General features: G+C 41.5%; 2 protein-coding genes across 4 annotated transcripts; both read left to right on the forward strand.

The window, feature by feature from the left end:
- The first annotated feature begins 5,941 nt into the window (after window positions 1-5,941).
- On the forward strand, window positions 5,942-15,173 carry LOC121182067 (transcription factor 12-like). Its single transcript, XM_041038381.1, has 13 exons — window positions 5,942-6,078; window positions 8,511-8,610; window positions 8,993-9,135; window positions 9,225-9,348; window positions 9,447-9,517; window positions 9,901-9,997; window positions 10,108-10,181; window positions 10,794-10,970; window positions 11,733-11,844; window positions 11,993-12,146; window positions 13,318-13,547; window positions 13,869-14,046; window positions 14,274-15,173. The coding sequence occupies exons 1-12, from the start codon at window positions 6,010-6,012 to the stop codon at window positions 14,009-14,011; spliced, it is 1,494 nt and encodes a 497-aa protein (XP_040894315.1). The 5' UTR covers window positions 5,942-6,009; the 3' UTR covers window positions 14,012-14,046; window positions 14,274-15,173.
- Window positions 15,174-16,288: 1,115 nt separating this feature from the next.
- LOC121181562 (cingulin-like protein 1) lies at window positions 16,289-27,404 on the forward strand. 3 transcript variants are annotated; one of them, XM_041037498.1, is made up of 19 exons: window positions 16,289-16,492; window positions 18,097-19,098; window positions 19,173-19,267; window positions 20,208-20,313; window positions 20,405-20,500; window positions 20,605-20,753; window positions 21,354-21,495; window positions 21,634-21,816; window positions 21,927-22,133; window positions 22,316-22,420; window positions 22,549-22,701; window positions 22,927-23,097; window positions 23,427-23,579; window positions 24,375-24,464; window positions 25,226-25,309; window positions 26,266-26,390; window positions 26,659-26,767; window positions 26,863-27,026; window positions 27,138-27,404. In XM_041037498.1, the coding sequence occupies exons 2-19, from the start codon at window positions 18,124-18,126 to the stop codon at window positions 27,214-27,216; spliced, it is 3,186 nt and encodes a 1,061-aa protein (XP_040893432.1). In that variant the 5' UTR covers window positions 16,289-16,492; window positions 18,097-18,123; the 3' UTR covers window positions 27,217-27,404. The 3 variants fall into 3 exon arrangements, with proteins under 3 accessions (XP_040893432.1, XP_040893429.1, XP_040893430.1); XM_041037495.1 differs by having other exon boundaries at window positions 16,290-16,492; window positions 21,604-21,816; XM_041037496.1 differs by having other exon boundaries at window positions 16,290-16,492; window positions 19,200-19,267; window positions 21,604-21,816.
- Window positions 27,405-27,844: the final 440 nt, after the last annotated feature.

Below are 27,844 nucleotides of genomic sequence, written 5' to 3' on the forward strand. Positions count from 1 at the left end.
CTGACTACTGGTTGGTACTTTAAACCTTACAGGGTCGAGTGTGTGAGTGGGTGTAATGTTTCTGCAGGTGGAGGTTTAAGGAGAGTCTGAGCGAAGCTACTTGTTTTTTTTAAATCATATATCATATAAGCTGCACCACATTTGTTATGAGTACAGTTCAACGCCCTCTGGAAAATGTATGTGAACTGGTAAATGATTATAGAACAGGTCGGCTGAGTGATGCAGGGAAGTGTATGTAGTAATCACTGATGAAAATAAGATGATTGCTCGAGTTTGAGTCCTCGATCTCACACCTGGTATTTATTCCTTTACTATACTGATGTTTATGGAGTATGTTTTGTATTTTTATTGTGATTATACACTTTCTCTTAAAGGTCACACATATTAGTGTATAGCAAGAAACATGCATTATGTGAATATTGCAGATATGGTATCTCTATGTAGTTGCATAAATCTTGAATTTGAATGATCATAGACTGAGATGCGGTAGTTTGGGAAATCATGAACAAATGAAGGACAGATGTGCAGAATAGAGCTGTGAGCTGTTTCCCAAAGAATACGTAATAGACAAAAATCTTACGGTTTGTGGAAATATGATGAGGAAGCCATGTGAGGGGATGCATAAGGTTTGTATGGAGTAGTTCTGGAGCAGGTCAGAAATATATTCAGTTTTTTTTTTACTGCGGAATATACAATGTCCTGTAGGTGAGCTTTGCACCCTCTGGTGTATGACATTCAAATAAAACATTCATTTATCATACTAAAGGCCAATAAAAATGACACTGACTTGCAGAAAGGGAAATATTTACTTTGACCTCTTTAGCCCTTGTTTGGTGACATTTATCAAACATAAAAACTATACATTTGAGTAGAACAGACAACCTGTGATGTAAAGTTGCAAGATTATATCTTTAATTTTGTTGTTTTGTGTGTAAGTGGGTGTTCTGGGAACAGTCTGAAATTGTAAAACATTTTCTCATACACTTGTCAGGCAGATGCTTTAATTAGGATTAGAGGGCGAATGTGCCTTATTCTTATTGCTGGTGTGATTTAATGAAATAGATCTTTGCTTCAACATTTAGATATTCCTGACAATTTCTCCTTCTTTCCACAGCGTATCACACACATCCATCAAACCTTGTCATTTGCTGACTTGTGAACAACACCGGAGGTGTGGAACGGTGACACTTCATCTAAATCTCAAGAAAATGTTGTTTCCTTGTTAGTCATTGTTTTCTCACTCTATTTTTGACCTTCGGTTGCTGGCTATTCTGGACTGATTTATTTTACTGTCAATCTTCTGTCACTTCTGATTTGGGTTGGAAGGTCTCATCTCAGCAGTCTTTGCCCTTGCTCATTCCTCCAAATGTTAAGATTTACACAACACTCCTCCTGAAGTGGCTGCCATTTTTGTGGCCATAACATACCACACTTAGGCCTCACAACACCTCCTCAATGTAAGATGTGTAGTTCGGAGACAAGAGTTGGCCTACATTGCTTTATTGTTACACAAAACATTACTTTTTTAGAAGGAATATGTGCCGTTATGCTTATCAAACACATGCTATTTTAATTTTTTTAAATTTCCAAACACAAGTAATTTTCAGGGATGCTCTCCTCAGTATTTAAATACACTGGAAATAAAAGATATATTAAAATAAAGAGAAATACATAAAAATTAAGCTGACCACCCAGTCTGGACAATCAGCCATAGCCCAACAATGTTCTTTTATTTTTTCAATTTGTATTTTATTTTAAGAGAATTAAAATGAAAGGTAATATTCTGAACCTTGTTCTGTATACTGTAGCTTAAAATAAACAGTACTTGTTGGCACATTTAAATGCATTTGTTGATGTAAACACCAATTATTTTGTTTGTCATAGTGTTTTGATTTCATGACATGCTCCCTGAATATTGACCAGGTCACACATTAGAGTGACAGTGACCTAAAGCCACCCGTCCTGTCCTTATAGGTGCCGCTGAATGTGGGACAGCAAGGTCAACGTTGTGCAGAGGTCGGTGAGTCTGGCTCTCACGTGCACCGTTTAGCCACAGCCGATCCAATCCTCTTACACCCCCCACTTCGTCCACCGCTCAGGCCAGACTGTAAGATCAGCTCACTGTGTTCAGGTTTTATCCTGAAGTAGTAGATCCTCAGTTGAGAGTCACGCCAGTAGGTATCAAACACCACAGCCAACTCCCTTTACCTCTGGACACATATATTAGGCCTGTTTGCTTTTGTGATGCATTCACTGACATGTCCTCAAAGAAATATTGGCAATAAAATACTTTAGAAATCAAAATTAAAAATTGTCAAATACATTTTTATAGCACTGACAGGCAACAGTGTAGAATCTCATTATGGTGACGTTATGTGTTTAATGTACAGTATAAACCAAACTAGCTTTATCTGTCTGATACAAGCAGTATAATGTCGATGGTAACCTGCATCTTATTAAAGTGGTCATCCAAGAACTTTGCTGCACAAGTGGACAAGAAAGTAACAAAAGCTGAAGTGATTGATTGGTTCCTTAATCAATGAGTAATGACAGAAAATAATTTGGCAACTGTTTTGATAACTCAACATTAATATTTATATGTCAATTTTCAAACAAAAATGCCAACCATATGTTGGTTGTAGCTGTTCTTCATGCATGATGGACTACTGATCTATCTGGCTTCATTTTTTGTTTTTGTTTTTTAATTAGACAAAATCAAGTACAAGTTTGAATAAATCACCCCTACCGGAAATTATAGTTGACATTTTTAAAAACTATTTTCTGACATTTTATAGACAAAACAGTTGTTCAAGTAAATAATAACCAGATTAATCGATGAAAAAATGACTAGAAATCAGTCATGTTTCTGTAAAAACTAAGCCTAAATATTTAGTTATGTTCATGTAACACTGTCAGAGTCAAGAATGCGCATTGTGTGTGCAGTAAGGAAGTGATTTTAGTCTTTTTATCCCCCAGATACTGTTATCAAATCCCCCAAAATAACACTGCACTTTTGTCTGCTTTTTACTTTGATTTATCAGTTTAGTACCAGGGTGAAATATGGGAGTCCCTGGGTTTGACGTCACTTACACAACCTATCCCAAGCCAGGCTGTTATTGCCGATTTTATACAGTGTGTTTTTTTTCCTCCTTTTTCTTGGCATCCTGTGGAAGAGCGGATGGGAAATTCTGATGTCATCAACCTTGGCACAGCGGGACAGAGGAGCATGCAGACCCTCAGGGTGCCACGATTGGTGCCCGTGTATTTGTGCCCCGTAGATGGTGAAATAGATGGTGTGGTGCTGCCCGCCTGTGCTGCACCTGCGTCCCAGCATGCTGATTGATCAGTTTGGTCATGTGGAATGTCACCATCTGCTCCCCAGTCCCACTCACCCCTTCTTGTGTGAATGCCAATCACTGGCAGGAAGATAGTTATTTAAGCCATGTCAAATCAGGCGCATGACGATGAGGAATATGCCAACAACACTTGAAATGTGTGTTGAAGGCATAGTATGCACAACAGCATATCGTACACTAAAAGGACAACCATGACTTCAGACTGCAAAGAGGTTTTTTTTTTTTGTTTTTTGTTTGTGTTGTTCAGCGACATCAACACAGATTTGTTCCTTTCACAGTTTATAATCAGATTTTGTGCACCTCACAATATCATACATTCTGCAAAAATTAAATTTGAAAACCGAGAACTGCAATGATGGCATGATTACGTGAATGTGTTTTTATTTATTTGCATATAAAAGTCTTCATTTTATTTTGAGCGCCGCTCCTTATTTATTTCTCCTCCATCCCCTTCAGTTGCTCTTTTTTGGCCTCTTAATGGCCAACAGCCTATCAGGGGGCCATCAGGAGTGACATTCTTCATTGTAGAGCGCCATAACCAATGACATTTCAACCATGGGAAAATAAAGATATGCAAATTTGAACTCATTAACATTTGCATTACCTGTTTGAATAATCGCACTCCTGACAAGACTGCAATTAACTAAGATTGATGCAAAGTTCAGGGTTAGGGGACTGTATATATTTGCTCTTGGATCATTTACCCAAGATATGTGTGTGTGTTATGCATGCTTAGTGTCTCAGATAGGAAAACTGATCTCTGTCAGCTGAAAAGGTCATTCAGTAGCCACTGGTGTTTTATTGGTGGATTATTTGTTTAAAAAAAAAAATTAAATAAATAAAAAAATGTGAATTTTGTTTTAAATTTTTGGCTTAAGCCAGCTGCATTGAGATAATTTCCCCTTAACAACCATCCAAATCGTAAGGAAAAAATGATCACGCCATTCCTAATGATCCACAAATGATTGTCCTGATGTAGATGAAGGGACTGACCTCCTAACCCAGTTAACGCTAGCGTGGATAGTCAGGATTAGACTTTGACTTTAAGGAAGCTGCGCTGACTGCACAGCTCACCTTCAGAGAGACTGAAACCATTTGACAGTGGTTTGTTTTTCTGCTTTCAGATCCGTTTATTAGTGCACTGTTTGCTAACCTATGGTCATGCTTCCTAAATAACTGTTTTCTAATTATTTAGTGAAGGATAACACATCAGTTCTTTAAATACAAAAAAAAATTACAGTCAAAGAATCTTTCCCAAACACATTTGCTATTTTTAACCTGCACTGGCTGTGTATTAAAATGTCATAGACTGAGACACCACTGCAAATATTTTCTCAAAGACTTAAATAGAAATAGATGCTATGGAAAGATTCCAAAGAAGCGTTAGTTTGGCCACAGTGCACCCAGTCCCCTGTGGCTTCAGGGGACTGGGTGCACTGTAACACTAGAGGGTTAGTAAGACAATGTATTTAAGATAAATACTTTGCTGCTTTCTCAGTGGGAATTATTTGATTGGATTCTTGTGGGGTCTCACTCAGATAAAATTACTTGCCAGGACACTGTGCCACACCACAGGTCCATGCATCACGCCAACTGCGGGTTTTTTTTTCCCTCCATATGTGTAACATACAGAGTAAAGTGCACAAATACTGCAGGTCAACTCCTTGTACTGTTTACATACTCTCTATTGTGGCTGATAAAAGAGGGTATGTAAGCTTGGGCAGCTGACTTTCCTGGAAGAACGTTTCTGAAGACATAATTGAGACATCACACCTGTAAGTTGTTCATTTGGACATGTAATAGGTCACTGTGAGTTTCAGCACCAGGGCAGCAGACAGTGGAGTTTACATCAAACAGGAAGTCTGACTGTTGTTCATTAGCAGATCACCCAGACAGTCTTGTGTATAAATAACCTTTAACCCAGCCGCTGGAGGAGCTTGCCACGCTACACGTGCCTTCAAACTAAGACTTGGTTCTATTTGTAAATGTAGGTCAGACAGGGGTGTGGTATCCCCTGTTTACTGGAAACCTCTACCTGTCTAACAGGAGTTAATCTTCACGGCGTCATCACTGCTCACTGGTCCTGAGGAGGCACCTCTGAGCTTGTTTGCTTATGATTTTACAACAACATAGGATGTGACAAGGATAGGACGACCACTGTGTAGCAAAATTTATAACCCACATTGATGATGGCTTCATTTTTTTTCTTTGGACTGGTGTGGTCACCCTGTTTGTTCATGCCTGGGTGGGGAATTCCCTGATTATCACAAGTTTCAGTTATTTTCACGTTGCCACTTTTGCACAAACAGGCTCCTTAACTGTCAACACACACTAAACACTACAGCCTAACCACATTTATTTAATGACTGTGATAATGAATGGGATGGGAAAATGGGAAAAGGATGCTCGCAATATCCTGGACCAGGCTTGTACCATAATAAATAGCATCAACCCTTGGCCACCCCCCTCTCCTGCCTGGAATGGTCCAGCCCTTATTTGCATAAGTTGTCTGTGGGTAGCTGCATGACCAGCAGGGGTAGGTTAGGGGAAGGAGTGCATGTGGACTATATACACATGAGTAGAGACACGAACAGACGAGCTGTGTGTGGACTGTATCGTGAGCCTGGAGTCTTGAACTGAACCACAAAGAGTTATGTACTGTGCTCATCCTGTCTCAGGCACAGGCAACAACTCATTGATGTATTGCTACAACATGAAACCAGTGAGTACATTTCTTATATATATTTGTATTTTTATTTCCAGAGGTTGCATGACACTGTCAGTGTGTTTGGTGATGATGCTGTTGCTCTCTGAAATTATCCTCTCAGACTGTTGTGTTTGTTTGATGACTTTCGTGGTTCATCACTAGTTTCCAGCTTTATCTGTTCACAGTGCTTCAATAACAAAGTGTTCTCTAACAGATGAGAAAATTTAAGCCTCAGTAAGAAATGCATTTACATCTGCAACCTGTATAAAAGTTAGAATTATTGTAATTTAAGACTGTCTCATTTGGATATACCTTTGGTGAGGCTCTTTAGAGTTGGTAGGAATGTTTTCTACTCTGCACCAAACATTTGCTGGAATATGAGGTTGTTTTATCTGGATTGTTTGGATGTGTGTGTCTTTCTGTGTGTGTGAGTGAGAGGCAGAGGGAGAAAGAGCTTTGTGTTTTATTTGTGTCATGTCTATAGTTTGTACTGAATGTGTCATTGTCACTACCTTGATGAGTTGTGTACATGGTAGCCTCTGAAGCTTACTCTTGTTTAGACCAGTGGTTTCAGCTTAGCAGTTAATGCAAGAAATGCATGACTTTGTGTAAATATAATAAGGTTAAAACCTGAATTGCTTCATATTTATCTTGTTTACATAAGAATTAAATTTTCTGACATTGTGAACCATGGCTATTCCAACATCACACCACTCATAACCACTACCCATGCACAACACCCGCAGTAATATTATCATTCAGTCAGATAACACTAAAAGTCCTCACTCACTTGTGGTTTTATGTTGACAAACTCATGTTAAAATGCAGCAGTGAGACTCATGCTTCCTGTTAGCTGAGCACCATGTAGTCAAGCCAAGCAGCAGAAAACATCTTGACATGAAGCAGATTGCTGCTATTTCTATTTGATTTAACCCTGCTATGTTGGAGCAGTCCCTCCACCACGAGCCATTATCAAAGGCAGCTTTGATCTCTGTGAGACTAACCATATCCAGACATCGTGGATCACAGAGGCAGAAAATTGGTTGCATGTGGCTGGAGTTGGCCATGGTGGAACACAGCATAGGCTCTGAATAGCAAGTTGATATTTCACTCATCTAGCATCATAATGCTGTGTACATTTACAAGGGGAAAAATGGTGTAGCTGCTTACTCTTTTTGTACAAGTTTATAGCTGGATTTAGACTAAAATAACTTTAGAAATTCAAGGACATGTTCAAAATGAATATTTTCAAGCAGATATGAAGGTTTTGTAGTATTACAATTCCCTCTTAGTTGTGTTCCTTTTTGCTGAAAAAAAAAAAAAAGTCCCATATCATTTGTGATGCCATGATTGATGGTTCCTAAATCAATGCTATGCTAAAAGAGGATGCCATGGTGACGGCCCCTCTCCAGCGGGGGCCAGAGAGGGCGTGCTGGGGCGGGGGTGTGACCATTATTAACGGGTCGCCTGCTATGCTGATGGTAAGGAGGACAATTGGCTTTATCCTCCGCCATATGCTGCCCATGGCGGCTCAGACGGGCCCAGTGTCGGCAGGGGCTCCTCTGTTTGGCCTAGCCCACAATCACCATGGGACTCATGCCAGCCAGGGTCATGGCTGTGTGTATGTGTGTGTGTGTATGCTTAAGTGTGTGAGTCTTTGTGCGTGTGCGTGTGTGTGTGTGTGTGTGTGTGTGTGTGTGAGCCTGTGAGTGTGCTTGCACGAGCATACTCAAGAGAGTCTTTAATAGCCTGCTTTACAGAACTTGTCGTCCGGGTAACTGACACCCCATTGATGCTGCGCAGGGAGGTTTATTTTCATTTCCTGGGGCACATCAAAGCAATCGAGGGAGGTGCAGGTGCAGCCCAGACCTCTTGGTGTGTTTGAGTGAGTGAGCATGTGTTGGTGTGTTTTGTGTGCATATGTGCAGTTTGTAGCCCCACGCTTACAAGTAAAAGAAAAAGAACAACATATAAGTTGAAGATATCTTTAGTTTCATTCTTTGATCCATTTGCTATTTACAATATGTTTTTTCTAATAGGAGAGATCGTTAGTGGGAGACTCAGTTCTCCGTTTCTTTCTGAGGGCAAAGCACAAGAAGGACTGTAATTCAATTTTATTTGGGAGGGAATTGTATCCCAGTCTTCTGAAGCCAGCCGAACCTGATCATGATTAGGGCAGGGATTTCTCATGGTGAATGGTTCCTAAATCCGGATGAGGAGGTGCATGGATCTGCAGCTTATGGATTATCGCAATAGCTCTAAGTGTGCATCAGCTCTCTGCTTTGTTTTCATAATACTGTTGCCTCAGCCTCACAGTACTCATGCATTTGTGTCAGTAAGATCTGTTTGAGTAATTTAGACGCATTAGAAAATTAGTGTTTGATTATACATTATCTTATGGTTCAAAGTTGTTTTCCAACAATGCCTAATATAAGTCTTCTTTTTAGGTTTACGGGCAGTCTCCCACTAATGACGACATCAACCAGAACTCATCTTCACATCCATCCAACAAGGTCCCCAGCAATGTGTTCGCAAGCACCTTCTTTGGTGAGCTCACACAGTCCAAAATTAACATGATAATTCATCAACAATTCTAGCAGAGACAGCCACTGTAATTAGAACATTTTGTTTGGTTCAGTGTTCATTCAAACCCGTCATCCCTTTGCAAATTCTGTATGAGTTTCAAGGCATCCTCAAACAGCCATTAGGTTCAAGTTTGATCAAACAGTCTTATCCTGTGAACACACCAATGGTGTGTTTTGCCTGCTTTGAGTTAAATGCTCATTGTCATTGTTTTCATACTGAACAAGTGCTAAACATTGGCTTTAGGTCATTGTTTCCATAGAGGCCTGTGTAGAGCTTGGTGGCTGGACTGGCTGCTTGAGATGCTGTTTCAGTGCAGGCTATAACATATCATTATGCATTTTAGAGGGGACGAGCAATTCACCCGACATCTGGAATGCTGTAAATGGGCTGAACCAGCAGGGCTATGAAGGTGCACTGGGAGCGGCCACAATCCACCAAACACAGCCGGGGAGCTACAGCAGCCTGCAACCACCACACAGTCACCTGGTGAGATTTACCTCCAGGAACCTTGGATGTTGACAGCACTGCACTTTTTGACCCCTGTGTGTTTAACTGTGTGTTTGCTTGCTGTTCAGGACTACTCTTCACATTCAGTGATGGCCACTGATATGAACAGGGGTCTCCCACCCATGTCCACATTTCACCGCAACAATACGGCACCACGCACTCCGTCAATCAACACCTCAGAGAATTCAACAGGTAAGGAAGTGGAGAAAATAGTCTTCACTTTTTATTTCAGCGCAGATTTGACTATTCTTTATTCTTATATTTTATGATGACTGTTTTTTTTTTTTCAGTCTCAGGGAGTCAGGCAAATGTATCAGGAGGGTCACAGACAGGCGATACCTTGGGCAAAGCTTTGGCCTCTGTAAGTATGCACCACCTCAATCCCATTAGACCGACTCATCTATGCTTCGTTATGTTCAAACAGTCAGACCAGTCAGAGCATAAAACAAATCCCTGAGAGTCCCAGTGGCATAATGGAAAAAGGAAATAGTTGTTCCTCCCTGCCAGTAACAGTGCTAGTGCATATTAACGAAGGGCTACTTTTGTGCCGCTGGACTTTTTATTGGCTGCTGACTAGTAAAATGACCAGAATTGATGAGTTTAGTTCAGGTTACGAGCCTGCTCCAAAGGCTGTGGCAGCAGCTGTAAAACCTTACGCAGAAATGACAAGTTGTGCTTTTAAAATGATCCATGCCCTGGTCCCCACCCCTCCCCCTCCTTCTCTCTCTCCCTGTCTGCCGCCAGATTTATTCCCCTGATCACACCAGCAGCAGCTTCCCCTCCAGCTCGTCCACACCGGTGAGGTCTCCGTCTCCACTGCCAAACACAGCTGAACCTGCAGGTAAACTGGAGTAACAGATGCAGCCGCAGGTGCTGCTCAGAGTGAAATGAAATGTATTTTTATTTTGTATATCTCAACATATTCTATTTTGGTTGTTTTCCTCCTCCCAGGTACTAACATGTGGCCCCGGAGTTCAGTTCAGGCACCAGTCTCACCACATTATGAGTCTTCACTTATATCAATGGTAAAGACCTAATTTAATATTATCTCTTCATACAGAGGTAATTAATAGATGTATATATAAATAAATAAATGATAAATGAAACTCATGACAGTATTCCAGAAAATTGAATAAAGTAGGAAAGACAAGCAAAATATGTTATATAAAAATAAAAAATAAAATAATATCAGAACAACTACATGCTTTAAAAATACATTTAAAGCTATTTAAATGCATTAGCTTGTGTACATACCTGAAAAAATTACCATTTTGAAAATACCAATATAGTAGATGTAATAATAGGGCATAATATTTGCTTATTATACCAATTCAAGACTGCAAACCAGGCTAAATAACTGCTTCCCTGGCAGCCTGGTATCGATCTTCTCTCAACAAGAGAGTGATTAAATGTGTCCCTCAAAACATCTAGCTACTGCTTTAAGGTGTCCATCATTCAAGGAAAAACTGTGACCTTCGACTCATGTGACTTGTCGAAACTGAGCAGAAAAAGTGCTGTTTTTGTATTTTGAAAGGATGAATTTTTAATGTGTAAAACAAAATTTCCCATCTTTCTTTAACCAAGATGATATGAAATGCCAAATGCAGTTTTAACTTTTTGTCTCCTGGTGTTTGCAGTCTCAGGTGGAGGACCGTCTGGACAGACTTGATGATGTGATCCACGTCCTGAGGAACCACGCTGTGGGCCCGACGGCCGGTCTGCCCACTGACATCCACGGCCTGTTAAACCAGACCCACCACGGCCACCCGGGCTCTGCCAACACTCTGCCGCTCACCTGTCACACTCCAGCCATGGTTAACAACCATTACTTTGAAGTATTTAAGGAAGGACAGGGCTGTGTGTATGGAAATTCCGTGTTGTGTGTGTACAGTACGAGTGTGTGCCAGTATTCAGTTTCAGGAATTTTCCACCCGCTATGTCTGCATGTTTTCCTCATGTAAAGGTTGTTGTCCTTGAAATAGGAAACTGAGCACAATAGGAGAGCTCTGTGACGTGTCACCCTTGTATGGAGAGTGTACAGTATGTGCACACTCTAATTCCACTGTGGGGTGATTGGGGGGGGGGGCTGCAGTCCCATTCTAACATGTTTCCCTTTCAGCAGACCAAGGGGATTTTAGCCCAGCTGGAGTGGAAGTATATGCAGGGGAAAGGGGTTTTTAGTCTAATCCTTTGGGGGAGGGGGTATTAAATTCTCTCACTTTTATTTTTTCCAAATGATGTGTCGGTTGGGAGCAAATCATTCCTGAAGAGAATTAGGGGTATGTTTAGGGAGTATATAGTAGTTTTAAGGGAAGGATTAAGATTGCCTGAGATTAAATTAATTCTGCAGAGCGAGAGGTCTACTCAGAGCTACAGATGTTGGTTTTGTGACTTATTTGTCATTAGTTGTAAACTGTATGTGACTGAGTCACGCTCGCTGACTGAAAGATTTATGGAAGAACAGCATCGTTCACACTCATCATTTAGAGAATTTTCACGTGCTCAATGCACCTCCGAGGACTTATGAACACATGAACATTGCCCCTGTCTTATCGCGGTCTTTGTGTGTCATAAAGGTTGAAGCTGTCAGTATGAACAACAACCACTCAGCCTTCCAGAGAAGTACACAAAATGGCCACCCGTACCCAGCCAGACAGAGGGCCACACTTCAGCCCATGCAAGGCGGAGGTAGAGGCGAGCTATTCCTCTCACCTGTCCACTGCTGCATTCCTGTATTTTTTAATCTGCACTTTTCAAACTTTTAACTTTTGGGACTTTAGACATTTCACAGTTTACATTTTAAAAGAAAAAAAAAACCTTGTGTGATATTCCACAGGAGGTCTGGGAGTTCAGGGCAATCTGGAGCTGAAAATGGAAAGCGGGGAAAGGGAAGAGATGATGCACACCAATCACAGTCACAGCTCTGACAGCCAGAGATCAGATGAGGAGAGCGAACACAAAACACATGGAGAAAACAGCACAAGGAACAGGTACACTCGCACACTGTCCTGCTTTATTCTGAGGAGAATAAAAACAGAATCCACCTGGTCAGTAAAACCTGCTGCTGAAAGTCACTGTCAAAGAAAAACTGCCCCAGACTTATCGTGGCGATTATGCAGAGTCAGGACTAATTTAAAATACTGTCAGACCCCCTTCTGGGAAAGACAGCTGTGCCTGTGCCAGTCTATTTAGCGCTGCCTCATATTTCGTCTTCAAGTTTCTTGAAGTTGCAGTAAATTCAACCATGAAAAAGAGGCATAAGAACAACTGCTAGTTAGTACAGTTCATGGTAAAGACATCATGGTAAACCCCTGAGTCAAAATTAAGAGTAAGATACCGTTTAGGCTGAGTATTCTTTTTGACAAGGCCAAAGACAATTATTTTTGTTACTGATGGTTAATTTTTTTTGTATGTAAAATAGTGAAAAATGCCAGTTGGAAACTCCCAGATGCCATCAACAAATTGTTTGTTTTATCCAAATCCACATTAGAAAATGTGGATGTATAAAGTCGGGGTGATTGAAAACTATACAAAAATTTCACAGATGAGACTCTATGTCCTGCAGAAGTCACTTCAGGACAAACCTCCTCATGACATCAGCTCTGATGTCTGAGTGCATGCTTTCTTTTTATTTAGATCCATAATCTAATTGACGGATATCAGTGATGGCATATGTGAATGACCTCCAGCAACAATTTTATCTATTGAACATTATTTTTAGTTTTTATTCAAACCAAATAATAAAATAATGGAAAAGAATTGTCAAAATATGACCCAAAGTGAATCTCTAGACCAAAAATGGACACAGACCGTTTCTAAAAAAAATGTAAAAATGCTCTCATGGATTAATTATTCATTTAGAAATGTGTGACTGTTTACACGAGCCTGTTGTTGATGTTCTATGTAAGCCTTTTTCAAAGAACAACTGAGAGTATATCAGATGACCTCAGGAGACTCAGTAACTCAGTGTCAGCTCAGTGACCAGCAGAGGGCAGAGAAATCCACAGTATGACTCAACACATTCCTCCTGTCTGTAATCCGTTAAATCTTAGACATGGATCCACTTAAGCTTGGATGTCATTTTTTGCAATATGCAACTTGAAATCATTTATACATTCATGAGCATTCTGTTTTTTTTCTTGTACCTTTCTCTTGTTGTAGTATCCACGAGGACGAGGAGCTCAGCCCGGAGCAGAAGGCCGAACGTGAGCGTGAGAGGAGGATGGCCAACAATGCTCGTGAACGTCTGCGTGTGCGGGACATCAACGAGGCCTTTAAGGAGCTGGGTCACATGTGTCAGCTGCACCTGAAGAGTGAGAAGCCGCAGACCAAACTGTTGGTGCTGCATCAGGCCGTGGCGGTGATCCTCAGCCTGGAACAACAAGTCAGAGGTCAGTGCACCCCATTTCACATTAGACATAGGCTTTTGATTCAATATCAATATACAAACATCAATTGGAGCAGCTTTAAAGTGCTAATAAACAGTATTTGAACATTTGGATTTCTTGTGTATATATCAAAAGTGCACTGTGGCCGACAGCAGCACATTCATTTGCCACATCAATAGCAGAATTCAGAAGGTATTTTCCAGTAGTTTGCCCTGAGGTAAAACATTTGAGTGTGCATTACACAATGAATAATATCCAGATCCAACCACACGTCTTCACCTTCTTTATTTAGATTCTAACCCTATTGTTTGCTTAATCCCACAGAGAGGAACCTGAACCCAAAGGCAGCGTGTCTGCGGAGGAGAGAGGAAGAGAAGGCGTCTGCAGTCATGACGGATCCACAGTCCATGCATCTCGCTTTTCATCCCAGTCTGACTGACCCACCAAACCCCATGGGCCACCTCTGAGCATCTGATGATAACTACGTCACATGCAATATCAAGTATTTAACATTAACTTTTACAATTTGATATCAGCAATTTTTTTCTAAAATGAGAAATACAGGATCTGCTACAGGATGTCTCTACTTTTAGAGATATTGGGAGGAAACGTAATGATATTTCTATTTGGAATAAAGCATATTTAGGAGAAACCCTTCAAAAATTCATTAATGGTATTTATACAAAAAGTCTGTCATTAACATTATGTCGCTGTGTCTTTGATATCCAGATGTCGATTGAAGAGCATCCCAGCATTTCTTCTGAATCTGGACCAGAGCAGAGAGGTCGGCCTCTCTGATTGTAAAGTGTGATGCAGTTGAACAATCATCTCCTCACTTCCCAACAAACTTCCAACTTTGTGCCTAAACTTTATCTGTAAGAGACAAATGCATTGTAAGCTGCAGATGTTTTGTAAATATTTTGTATATTTATTGATTACCTTTATGTTTGATTATATCTGAATGGATGAAACGCAGTAGAGGCAAAGTGTCATCTGCAGTTTTCTTTGTTTTTTTTTTTGGCAGGGCCAGATATATTGTCTGACTTTTACAGTGTGTCACTATTTACCACCTACACTCATGATTTCCACTGAGCTCAGAGAACTGACATTACCACACATGTGCGTTCAGACAGCGGATTTCATTTGTCCTGTGGTTTGTGTGTGTGAGTGTGTGAGTATTGCTGGAGTTTGACCATTCTGTGAATGAACAGATCTCCGAGAATGTTCTTAAATGTGTGGGCATCATCTATTGTTCGTATATTTGTTATAAATTTGTGTTATAGCACTGATGACAAGATTACACTTACTGAAACACTGGTGGACAGAATCTTTCTTCTTCTCAGTGTAATTATTGCGCTTCAGATGTAGTCAAAGCTCTTTGCATGTTTCAGTTTTCAATAGAACATTTTGTTTTTTCTAAGTTATATAAGTTATCTTTTATACAGATGTCGTGAATTTATCAATGTTTGTTTTGTTTTTTCCATTCTGATTTTACACAAAACACTTTTTGTGCAGTTTTGTTAGATGTAGCCACATTTCATGCTCTGAGCAATACAGTATTACAGAATAATTGATGTCTTGTTTGCTTATCACACTGCTGAACAGATAATGAATAATAATCCAGAATAATCTGAAATACTCCTATCATAACATGTACAGTATGTGTACAGTTTGAAGTAGCCTACAGGCATGTGTCAAAATGATAATGTAGCAATAAATGTCTTTTTTTTTTTCAAATATTTTGAGTCTGTGTGTTCGATAGTAAACTGTAAAAGATAGTAGCACACAAACACACACACAGTACATATAGTGTAGTTCCAATTATCAATAAGTGACAGCTTTAGATGTTTGAGACTCACTGAAATTAATAAACAATGGACAATGCTCACAAAGTTACAGTTAATTGCTGCTAAATGACAAATGTCGACCCAATGAGCTTTGGGGTTTAATGTGCTGACCATGTAATTTCAAAGTCCCAGGTTCAAGTCCAGGAAGAGTCCAGCATGTCACAGCCCTTTCTTTCCTCCATTGCCCATCTGCTTTCTTCTGTCAACTCTCTACTAAAAACAAAAAATCACAAAGCTTGTGGTCTATTTATAGCAGGGCTTCAATTCAGAAACCATGTTTAATCAAGACCTGGATACAAAGATATGATTTGGTGCAAGGAGCATAAAAACCTTGAAAAACCCCAGAATGATGGAAAGATTCATGGAATGGATGGAAAAATGTGTTAACTTCCTTCAATTTATATCCACACTGTGCAGAAAAAATGTGAACGTGCACAGTGTGACACCACTAGGGTGTTTTCTCATTCGTCTGCTGAAGCCTTAAATCTGAGCTTGACACATACACTAGAGAGCAAGAGATTTTGTGAGCCAATTACACAAGTGTGTTGTGAAAACATCTGGTGCACATAAACTGAAAATGGGCTTCTGAAACAAAATATTTGTGCATATACATACATTTTGTAATTTTAATACACAGAGCTCTGGTGAAAAACGTTTCCTTTCTGGCGTTCAAATATTCCATGATGATAATGCCTCATTGTACTGAACATTGAACACTGCTGAACATCTGGATGAAGTCAGACGTACAAAACTCTGGTCCAATTTCCCCACCAAAGGAGTTCAAGACTTCAGTAGATCTGAGTACTACAACGTGATAGATGGTCCAGTTATTCTCATCATCACCAGGTTCCTACAACATTCACTCAGCCTGTAACATCCCATTAAGCACATACGGGTTGGCTGTTAGACACGGAGCAGGCAGTGAACGCCTCTCCGAGCGGGACAGTGTGATCGTGTCCGGAGGAGGACTCAGAGCTCAGACTGGACACACAGCGGGTAACTTTCACCTCGGATCGATTTCTTTATAACCCGTGTTTGCTCAAAGGAGGAACTACATTATTGATCCTGTAGCGACGTGTACTGTTCGGGCTGCGCGCAGTGGTGAGTTTTGGATCATAATGTACTTTTCTTTTCACTTTATCTGTTATGTTCCTCCTATAACACTTCAGTGGGACTAACAGCTTTCTCTGACGTTTAGCGCTTATGTGCCTTAATGTAACGTACCTTTATATATGTATTTGCCAGACTGAAGGACAGGCTGTTTGTTTAAAGGTAACAGTGTGAGACCAAGTGAAGTTCATCAAGAAAAACCGGATAAACGCAGATCACACAGCAAATAAACGTTGATCCTACTTGCAAGTGATATATATTTTTTAAGCTTTCTAATGCGACTGTCTAATAAATTACACTTATGATCATAAGCGGCAATTAATGGTTAATATGTTATATGTTTCAGAGAACAGTTATGAGCTATGAATAAGACTATCAATGGGGTTGCCAAGTTGTATAAAATCCTCCTTCTGAACGAGAACGAGATATTTAATTCATTAAGGAGACTCCTTAAATGGACTATCCAACCAATTACCTTTTTGTAAGTAGTATGTTGATAAGTTGATGTGATTAAAGTTGGCGATGAATGGATTCAGGTGGTCAAACAGTCCATTTGAGTTTAAAAGTTTGCCTAAATGTCAAAGGAGGTGGTATGTTGGAGGAGTGTTTTCCAGAACCTAGCAGCCCAAAAATGATCCTTATTAAAGAATTCTGTCATATGAAGTTCCTGTTGAAGTTTACAAAATTACAGCCTCAAAAGCTGCACAAAATTGGCCTCACCATGGTGGTTGACGGGTTTAAGTAGCTGATCAATGCAACGCCCCAGGTTTGAGTCAGGGGACCTTTGTTTTTTTCCTATCTGCTTTCTAATAAAAGCATAAAATGCCTCAAAATAGTCAATTTGAGTGGACTTTCTTGGGAATTTAAGAGCTATAACAAGTCAGCAAGTGTGCTAAAGGAGGATTTGTATAGCCTGGTAACACAAAAGTGGTTCTTATTGATGGCTCATAACTGATCAATAAAGCATTAGTGAATGATTACTAACTATTAATATAATCTATTACAGCTTATGAAAGTTATCTTAGAAGAAAGTGGTCTCAGTGCTTGTCTTTCTTAACTTACACTTATAATAAAGGAGCTGCAGTCTGTAGTGGTATTAACTGACGTATCTATGCTCGGGACGATGCTCTTAAGAAGACACTGTTTTGTCTGCAGCACAACACCTCTTGTGTTCTTGTGTTTCACCCTCACACTAACATATTCACTGGCAAACATTTTCCTGAAGTGTTATACCATGAAGTGGGTGACGACACCTTGGAGACCTCGGCCAGTTGTAGTCGTCATGGAGTTGGCTCAGCTTTGGCTGTACAATAGTGCACTGTCATTAGCACACAGAAGGAGCTGTTTTCATGGCACAGCAATATCAGGCTGCAGTCAGTGTCCTTTTATTGTGTCTCTATGTGGGATGAGTGCAGCTGTGTGAGGACCTCCCTGGATATGTGTGTCATCGTGTCCCACTGAGGCTCCAACCCTGCTCTAGTGTTTTGTAAACACCAGCCTCAGCTCAACCAACCTGATGCATCAGTTTTCAGTTCACCTTCCCATGCAGGATTACGTCTCCTTTTAACATACCTGTATGTTTTTTCTTTCACCAGTTCATCTGTTGATCTAGTAGAGTCAGGATGGAGTCTCACAGACTGAGTGGCTCTCCAGACATCAGGATACAGAGAAGCTACATGCAGCAACACAGTCCCAGAGGCAGCCAGGACAACTTGTTTGGAGTGAGGGTGCAGGTTCAAGGGATTAAAGGTCAACCTTATGTGATTCTGAACAGTTCTGGCCAGGAGAGCCACAGGGACATCTCTGTCATCACTCACCAGGCGGGGTACAACCCGGGCATGGTGAGGAGGTCTGTGGATGAAAGACAATCTCCAGCTGAGACACGGAAGACTGCAGCCTCCTCTGTTCTTCATTATCAGAGACACCCAGAGATTCTGAGACCTTATGACCCTGAAAGTAATAACCTGAACCCAGTCATTTCTTCACAAACAGCCTCAACTGCCCGGCCTGGACTTGTTCCTGAGACAGCCCAGACTGCTAATATGACCAAACCCAGGATCCCTCTGCCAGCTGAGGGACCAGGAGGAGACCAGGTAGATGTGGCCCAGAACAAGACATCTTCTTCAGGTGGACACATCCCCGCAAGATCCCCAAACACAGTGGACACAGACTCCATCTTGTCTGTGGGGAGGCTAATAAGCCAGTTCAACAGCAGCCAGCGGAGAGGAAGGGGCGGCCCGAGGAACAGGCTGGACCCAGAACAGTGTCGAAGGTCACGCAGCGTGGACAGCGGTCGAACCTCAGACTCCTCCTCGTCCTCCTCTTCCTCCAGTAGACCCTCGTCTCTGAAGGGCATCAGGGGGGAGAACCCAGGTGGGATGTATCCTCCCGGGTCAGCCAGAGCTCGACTCCTCAGCGGAGAGGCCTCTTTGGCGAACAAGAGGGAGGAGAACAAGCCCAGCACCCTGCTCACAGGACATCATGGAAAAGAGACCATATCTCCACAAGCTGCAAAACTGCTTCCCAGAACAGAGAAAGCCTCTATCTCAGGATCATGTAGTGACCAGACCGATGAATCTGATGAAAGAGATACACAGGTAATGAGATTTGCTTTAGATCACAGTTGTCCTTTTTAAAGGCTCTATTTATTTGTTGTATGTTCTCTAACCAGGTCACTCCTGATCTTCTGAAAGGACAGCAAGAACTCTCAGCAGACCCAACTGAAGACACAACAAAACAAATACTGTTTACTTACCTCAAGGATGGGTAAGCGCTCCTCAGCTTTCAACCCTTTTAGTCAAAAGAATGGTTCTGAACTTTTGGAAAATAATTCTTATTTGCTTTCTTGCTGACAGTTAGATGAGAACATTGATGCCACTTTTGTGTTTACAGTACAGTAAATGTGAACCTATAGCCAGCAGCAGGTTAGCTTAGCTCAGCTCAAAGGCAAGGAAACTTGCTTGACTATATATATTGCAACACTGATACAATTCAGAGTGCTTTACATAAGGCAAAGCAATACATTAGTAATACTTTAAACACAATAAAAAGCTAAATGATGATGAAAGCTAAAATAAATCAAATACAATCAATTATAATAGAATAAAATTGCCTTCTAAAAAAGTCTGGAAAGCTAGCATGAGTCTGTCTGACTCTTGTGAAGTATAGACATGACAAGTTTTAAAGACTAATTCTTTGACTTTCTGGAGTCAAACAAATGAGATACAACCTTTTAACTCGTGATCTAACTCTCGGCAAGAAGGAGAAGAAACATCAAACTACTCCTTTGAAACAACTTAATAAATGAAATTGGGTTTTCGCTTTCAGCTGAAGATTCAATAGTGTGTAAAGCAGTCAGATAAGAGGTTGCAGATCCAGCTGTGTGTGCTCAAACACACAGCAGTCAGGAATGCAGAGCATGAACTTATTTCCACTGATAAATAACTTATTCACAAGGAAAGTTTTTAAGATCAGTGCCTGTTTTCGAATATGTGCTGGAGCAGGGGTATCTCTTCTTTAAAAAGATATCAAAAGTCTCATGAAAGTCTTAATACACATTTTCCTCTCTGGATACCAAAAGTAATGGAAATTTACACGACTCAGAGGCCTGTACAGCCATTTATTTGATGAGCTGGCAACTGACTAGATTTCATTTTATCATTACACCCTATCTGTGTGTTTGTGAAATGTTTGTCTTGCTTCTCAGAACGACTGATGATGACTCCACCACTCAGAGGAAAGTCAACCTGCTGCTCGAAAGGATCAACAAGCTCAAGTGGAGGACTGCTGAGAATGTGGAGGAGGAGGAGAAAGTGAGTGTTGTGTTTTCCTGTGTTGATAGTTGTTCAGAATGATTTGGTGTCTTTGTCTGAAACTCCCAATGTTACCGCTCTTTTCACACAGGATTATGCAGCTGAGGTGAAGCAGTTGCAGGAGAAACAGGCAGGACTGGAGGAAAAAGTGTCCGAGTTAAAGCAAAAACTGGAAACTGAGATGAAGGTGCAGTGAAGTCAGATCCAGGCTGATTCAACTCTAAACCACTCACTTCCTGTTCCTCTGGTTGATGTCCTCCTCCTTTTCTTTTCTTTTGCTGTGTTGTGCAGAATGAAAAGACTCTAGCCAAGGCCTGTGAGAAGGCCAGGTCAGAGAAGAAGAAACTTCAAGAGGAGTTGACCAAAAGTCAGACAGAGCTCTGCAAACTCAGGGACAGACTGGCTGAAATTGAAGAAGAACTTCAGTCAACCAAACAGGAGTAAGTCATTCGGAAAAGTTTCAAAGTAAAGCTCCGCTAAGTAATAATACTCTCATCTCATCACCTGAAAGGGGGCTACAGCTGAGAAGAATGTTGTCTTGTTTAAACTCATTGCTCACAGTAGCTTCATACTTACTGTGCTGACATGAGAGTGGGATTAATGTGAGAGTGGCATAATCTAACTCTTGGCAAGAAAACAAATAAGTGTATTCCCCAAAATGCTGAACTCATCCTTTAAATGATTCTCATTGGTGTCTAGGGCCACAGAAGAAAGTGTATGTTTTCCATGAACCTCTAATGAAACCGTTATGAAAGTCAGGACTAAACAGCATATCCACACACTGTATAGTCCACTTTCTTAACAAATCTTCTTCTCATACTCTTAGGTCAGTGAAGTGAACCATAATGCGTGATCTGATGAAAGTCATTAGACCGAAAGCAGAGTCAAAAACCATTTGGATTAAGTGCGCAGATATCTGTTTGCATTATCTAGTCCCACTGCTCTAAAACTTTAAAGCAGGGTGAGCAGGCTTCTTTTCTTGAAGTATGGAATTAAAAATATGTCTTTGCTGCATATTTTTGTTTCTTGTACATTGTCAGATTGAATCGGATGAAGGCGGAGAGAGAAAGATCTAAGACGGAGATGAAAGACCTTCAGCAGCAGCTCTCTGAGATGCACGATGAGCTGGACCAAGCCAAGAAGGCAGAGGTGATAAATACGGAGAAAGAAATCCTTCTGCAGGTAAATGAAACCAGGTGTAGAAGATACACTTCACAAATCAACAGCAGCTGTAAAGCTTCTTCACTGGACTCACTGTAGTGACACTGTATTATGATGGATGTCTGTCAGGATATGGTACAGTTGCGTGTGGACTTCCAGGAGATGCTACAGGTGAAGGAGGAGCAGGAGGAGGCGCTACACCACCGGGAAAGGGAACTCAGTGCTCTGAAGGGGGCATTCAAGGAGGAGGTGGAGACTCATGACAAATACATGGCTGCTTTGAAGGATGAATATGAACAGGAGATTGAGAAGCTGCTCAGGGATTTAGAGCTGGCCAAAGAGGTAGGAGGGAAGACGTGCGCTTCTTTTGATTTCTCTTTATTTCCAAAAACTAAAATGTGGTTTATTTCACTTCTCATGTTCGTCATTTGTTATGCCAACCTGTCTTTTAGAGCAATGCTCTGCTGGGTCAAGAGAAGGCTGAGGCAGAGGAGGAGAAAGGTGTGGCTAAGGTGCAGCTGAAGGAGCAGAGTCAGGAGAGAGATCAGCTGAGATCGAAGGTGCAGGAGCTCAACAAGAAAGTGGATCAGCTGAGCCAGGCAATCCAGGAGGCTAAAACCACAGAGAGGCTGCTGGAGCAGAGAGCAAAGCAGCTGGAGGTGAGGAAAAGGTGGGGGTGGGGGTGTAGGGAGTTTGATGTGGAACATGTTTTAGTTACTGTGATTTTTTCATAGGTGTTTTTTTTTTTGTTTTTTTTTTTTGTTTTTTTAATCAAAGTCTAACTGATTTGATCTGTTGTTTTCATGTATATTGCTGATGTTTTTTTTGTCTTGTTGCTCAGAGGGAAAAGCAGCAGCTTGAGGAAATGCTAAAGGATGTGAGGAGGAATGAGGAAGAGATGTGTCAGTCTAACCAGCTGCTGCTCACTCGGTTGGAGGACGTGCAGGTAAAGCCAGGTCATGATGGTGGCCTTAGTGATCTGCGACACATATCATGTAACCACAGTGTCCCCAGTATGTCCCCAATATGACTGGAAGCTCACAATCTCCCCTTTCCTCTGTTTTCTTTTGACAGAGTAAGTTGACCAAACTCAATCATGAGCACAGGGACCTGAAGGAGAAGCTCAAGGAGGAGAGGAAACAAGTAGAGGAGCTGTGGAAGACAAAAACCGAACTGGAGGATGAGAGGAGGCTGCAGGACCGGGCTGTGGAGCAACTGCAGAGGAAGGTGAGAGGTGGACCTGGGCCATTTATTAGGCCCCTATGGGAAAATTCAACATTTTTGGAGCCAAACACCAAAAAAAAAAAATGTTATCCTAACCCTGAAGCCACATGATATCAGCAGAAACAGCCGATGTTTCTTGTGCTTGCATAGTTTCTTTCATCCCTTATGCTCATACACCCAAAGACACTCATCTCACTGTAGCAGCTCTTTGTTTATCTGTCTGGACAGATGAATAGCATCATGGAGGAGTGTGAGGCATCTACAGATGTACTTCAGAACCAGGTCGATGAGGCCAGAGAAAAGAGTCAGAGGGAGTTGGCTGAGCTGCGCAGACAGCTGCAGGAAAAGGGAGCAGAGCTGGAGAAATCCCGACAGGCGGCCAAAAAACTGCAGGAAGAGGTGTGGTGCTCATTGTCTCTCTGATTCATTAGTTTGCGGGTTCAACTGTCTTAGTCACCAATAAAATGAAAAGTCAGAGGCAGGAAAAGAGGAATTATTAGTGTTTCAGAATTTTTCTCCTGATAAGGTGCTGTGAAGAGAGGCTTTCAAACATTTTGCAGGAGTTGAAATTAAAAACTTTCAAAATTAGTCAAATGTATTTTCCAAGACTTGTTTTCTTCTGCACTTTCTTAATAATGTATGATTGTGTGAACACGACCCAACACTAAACGTTGCATGTTACCTTATCTCATAGTGTGTGTTTACTCAGCGGTCTGTTCTGTGTTCAGCTCCTTCCTCTGGAGGAGGATCTGCACCGGTGTCGCAGGGAGCAGGAGGAGGCCCAGCTGAGGGGTCAGCAGCTGGAGCAGAGGGTGGTGGAGCTGGAAGAGAGGAACGCAGCCACGGTGGAAGAGAGAGAACGGCAGGTCAAACTCATGGAGGTAAATGTCTCAAGAACTTTCACTCAGGATTAGGAAGTTGTCAGAAGACAAACATGCATCCAAATGAAAAATATTCAACGCACAATATTTGCTAACAATTGCAAATTCTCTTGTGATGAGCCATATTTATATTATTATTATAATTGCTTTTTTGTTTTTTACAATTTACAGCCATGTATGTTTATCTGAAAAGCTGCCATTGCACACTGATGGCTATTCAATTAGAAACTGTACTCACTCTTATTAGAGTACACATTCAAACATACTTTACTTTATCACAAGTTTTGAAGTGTTTATCTGTTCAGGTGCCAGTATTTGCACTCACTTGTTCCTGTGAAATATGAGGGTGCTGAAAGGAGCCATGGCAACAACATCTCACAGCTCAGCACTGTTTGTCTTGCTGATGACAAAACATTACACGGTGTGACACCAGTCCGCTCCCTGTTGACACTGCGTATCAGCTGAGGAAGCTGATGTTTACTGTAAAAAGTTATCAGACCAGTCTGGGTGTTCTCAGGAATCTTCTATCCTCCCCCCACCCCCTTGCCCATTCTCACTGTTATACTCCTATCCATCCAAAAATCTATTGTATTACTATTACTTTGTCTTACTGCATTTCTCCCACCAGCCTCCTCTTATATTATTGCCCAATAACCCTTTTCTCTGTGTTGGTTTTCTAACCACAGCCTCTGGGGATAGACTCATCACATTCTCTGTACTGGTAAACATTGTTGTGTAGTGTAATATAAATTAACTCGATGGTTTGACATTTTTCATGTTTTCCTCTCGTCTTAGGGACGTATCAGGCAGCTAGAAGACGATCTTCATGATGAGCGCAGCAGTGCTGACCGCCTGATGGAACGATTAGACAAAACCAAAGAGCAGGCAGGTTTACTCCCTCACTGTCTTTTTTTTTTTTCCTTTTGACACAAAGCTCTCATTTTGCATTTGCTAACGTTCATAAATTTCCACATCTGCCAAGAAACAACCCATCAGTGATAGAATTATGCACAGTCTCGAGTTTGAACACCCAGCCCTACATCTGTTTTTATCATAAACAGATGTAGGGCTGAGGACTCAGGTTTCCCCCCCAGACACTGAAAGCTGCTGATCCATGTGTTCAGACCAGCTCCTTAAACGAGTTTTGTTTTTGTTTCTTAACACACTTTTTTTTGTAACTGCTCTAAAATATGACTTCATATGTGTTTCTTCATCTGATGCCGTCATAAGAGCCTCACATCCTCCGTGTGTCTGTAAAGTAGGCCACCATTCATGGGAGAAAAGTGGTACAGACTAATTGACACCAAAACACTGTTTTGGGTGCAGTGCAAAGACAAAAAAAACAAACTAACTATTGTGAGCAGCTTTTCACACTCCCTTCACTGGGCCTCTGGATGTTATTAGAGAGGAAAGAGCCTTCAGGTCTGATGTGGCCGCTCAGAACAGACAGCATTTCCTCTGGGTTTAGGAATTAAGCTGGAAACGTTTCATTTAACCTGAAAGTGCTTGTCAGCATGTCTGGCTCTTTTTAATAATAATACAGGCATGTTTTCAGTTAAAATGGAGGAGAGTACATACTGTACGCACAGGTCCTACCCCGATTAACTTACTGAACTGTGTCTCTCTCTGCGGGTTGTGTATGACAGATGGATCAGATGAGGAACGAGCTGATGCAGGAGAGAGCAGTCAGACAGGACCTGGAGTGTGACAAGACCAGCCTGGAGAGACAGGTACTGACCCCTGACCCCCTCACACTGGACAGCAAACCAGAGCTGAATCGTTTTTCAACAAAGAAAATAAGCACAAATTTCACTTACTGATGCCGGTGTTATAATGACAGCTGTAGCCAAGAACACAAGGGAAGAGGACCCAAATGCAGACAGCTCCAGGCAGACTTAAGGAGGATGATTTTCCTTAATAACAAAAAGTCACTGTTTACAAAGTCTTTAATCTTCAGTGATAGAGAGTCCTCGTGGGGGGGAGAGAAAAACCCAAAATCATGGACTTGAAGGAAGCGTTGGACTCTTATGTGCCTCAAAACAGTCACAGGGGTTAGATCCACAGAAGTTCCAGGGAACAAGGAAGTGACCAGATACAAGCACAGGCAAAATCAAAATAAACTGAGGCAAAAACAGGTACAAACTTGGGCAGAATGACAACAGGAACACAGACTAGGGCACAACAGACAAATCCAGACTCCAGGACAGAGAGGGTGACTGACCACAGGTGATTCACATTTGGGCAGGGCAAACAATCAACATGGTAGGAAAGACAGGAAGTGAATTAGGAACAGATACACAAGGAATGGGACTTCAAAATAAAACAGGAAATGCAAAACACAACCAGGGACAGGTACCAGTAGCAAGACTTCAAAAATAAAACAGAAAATACAGAACCAAGCAAGAGTCCACAAATAGTCCATAAGGAGTTTAACAAATTCTAAAAAAAAAAATAAAATCATGCCAAAGAGTCCAAACGAGCAACAATAGTTCAAAAAGAGTTTAACAAACAGCCACCCAGGGCGCTAATCATAACAGCCAGAGACCATCTTCAGTCAGAGACTGCCAGAGAGGCTCATCTTCTCCATACCATATCTGATGACCTGTTATCATGGGAATGTATAGTCTGCCTAAAAATGTGATTTTGCCTCATTTGTTGCACCATTCCATTTGATTTTCTCTGTCAGAATAAAGACCTGAAGAGCAGAGTAACTCATCTTGAAGGTTCACAGAGAACCAACCAGGATTCACTGGTCTCCAAACTTAACAGCCGCATCCAGGAACTGGAGGAGAGGTTGCAAGGAGAAGAACGGTGAGCATTTGCACATGAATATTAGTTACAGACACGAATGTATACAGTGTTTGTATTTATCAGTGTAGGCTAACACTTAGAAGACACCTTGGATAATAGCTCCATCAGATACTTGATGGTGGCTGTGGAGGGGTGAACCCACTCATATCACTTTCCCTGTGGTTGTACGAGTGAGAGTATCTTTGGCCCCGACACACTGGGAAGGTGTTGAGTTACAGGAAGCTGCAGCAGCAGCAGCGATGTGATCTCTAGGTGCTTTTGCCCTCAGGGACAACAACAGCCTGCAACAAGCAAACCGCAAGCTGGAGCGCAAAGTGAAGGAGATGAAGATGCAGGCAGATGAGGAACACATCAACCTGCAGAACCAGAGAGACCAGGTAGACACAGCTTTAACCATCAAGAAAGAAGTTAAGCAGTCAGGAGCAGCAGACTTGACTCACGATTCAATATCTCACTTATGTGAACTCTGCAGCTGACTCAGAGGCTGAAGACGGCGAAGAGGCAGATGGATGAGGCGGAGGAGGAGATCGAGCGTCTGGAACACACTAAAAAGAAGCTGCAGAGAGAAGTGGATGAGCAGATCGAGGCCAACGAGCAGCTTCACGGCCAACTGAACGCACTGCGGAATGAGATGAGGTGACCGCTCACCTTCTGCTGCTGAGTTTCTGCGTTTGATGTGTTACATTAAATCATGTTGTCTAACTCTAGCAGTTAGATTTATTTATTTATTTATTTTTGCTTTAACAGGCGTAAGAAGAAATCACCTCCTCTCATCAAGGTTGTGGAGAATGACGCGAACGACGTGGATGACTTTGGCTCGGACTGACTGACTGAGGAATCAGAGGAATCGCTGATTTAATGATTCTGCATATTAACAACTCAGGTGTGATCTCATAGTGTTTCCAGTTATGAGCAGCATGGCACCCTGCCAAAGCTGACCTCTTGTGGCAATATGTATAACTACAAGATCTGACAAACTAATGTTTTACAATGTGAAAATGTGACTTTATTTACTCAAACTGTTTCCTAAGTTATTCTATAACTGTGTGAGTTAACATGGTGCAAATCTTAAACTGATGAATAAATGTATTCAAATGCTTTCCCAGCATTCACTCATGTTTGTACACCTCCAGTAACTCTTTAAACTGAAATAAATCCAGCCGTATGATGTCTATGATGTTTCTGTAAACCTGAGAGTTTGTCACTGACTACACACATAAATAAAGAAACTCAGATTTTAATTCAAATTTAAAGGAAATGCCTGGTAAAACACACCTGTCAATCACCTGGCCTCTGCTGTGAACTGTTGGTGTGTTGGCGAGGCTGACGAGAAGAGTGCGATGGTTGTACAAATGGATCAATGGCCTGTGCTGACTGGCTGGAGTTGGGAGGAGGTGGGGGTCTGACACGAGCTTTCTGATCAGCTCCAGAAGTTGACACAGCTGGACATCTGG

This window comes from Toxotes jaculatrix, chromosome 5 (genome assembly GCF_017976425.1).
Source record: "Toxotes jaculatrix isolate fToxJac2 chromosome 5, fToxJac2.pri, whole genome shotgun sequence".
Classification (NCBI taxonomy): Eukaryota; Metazoa; Chordata; class Actinopteri; family Toxotidae; genus Toxotes; species Toxotes jaculatrix.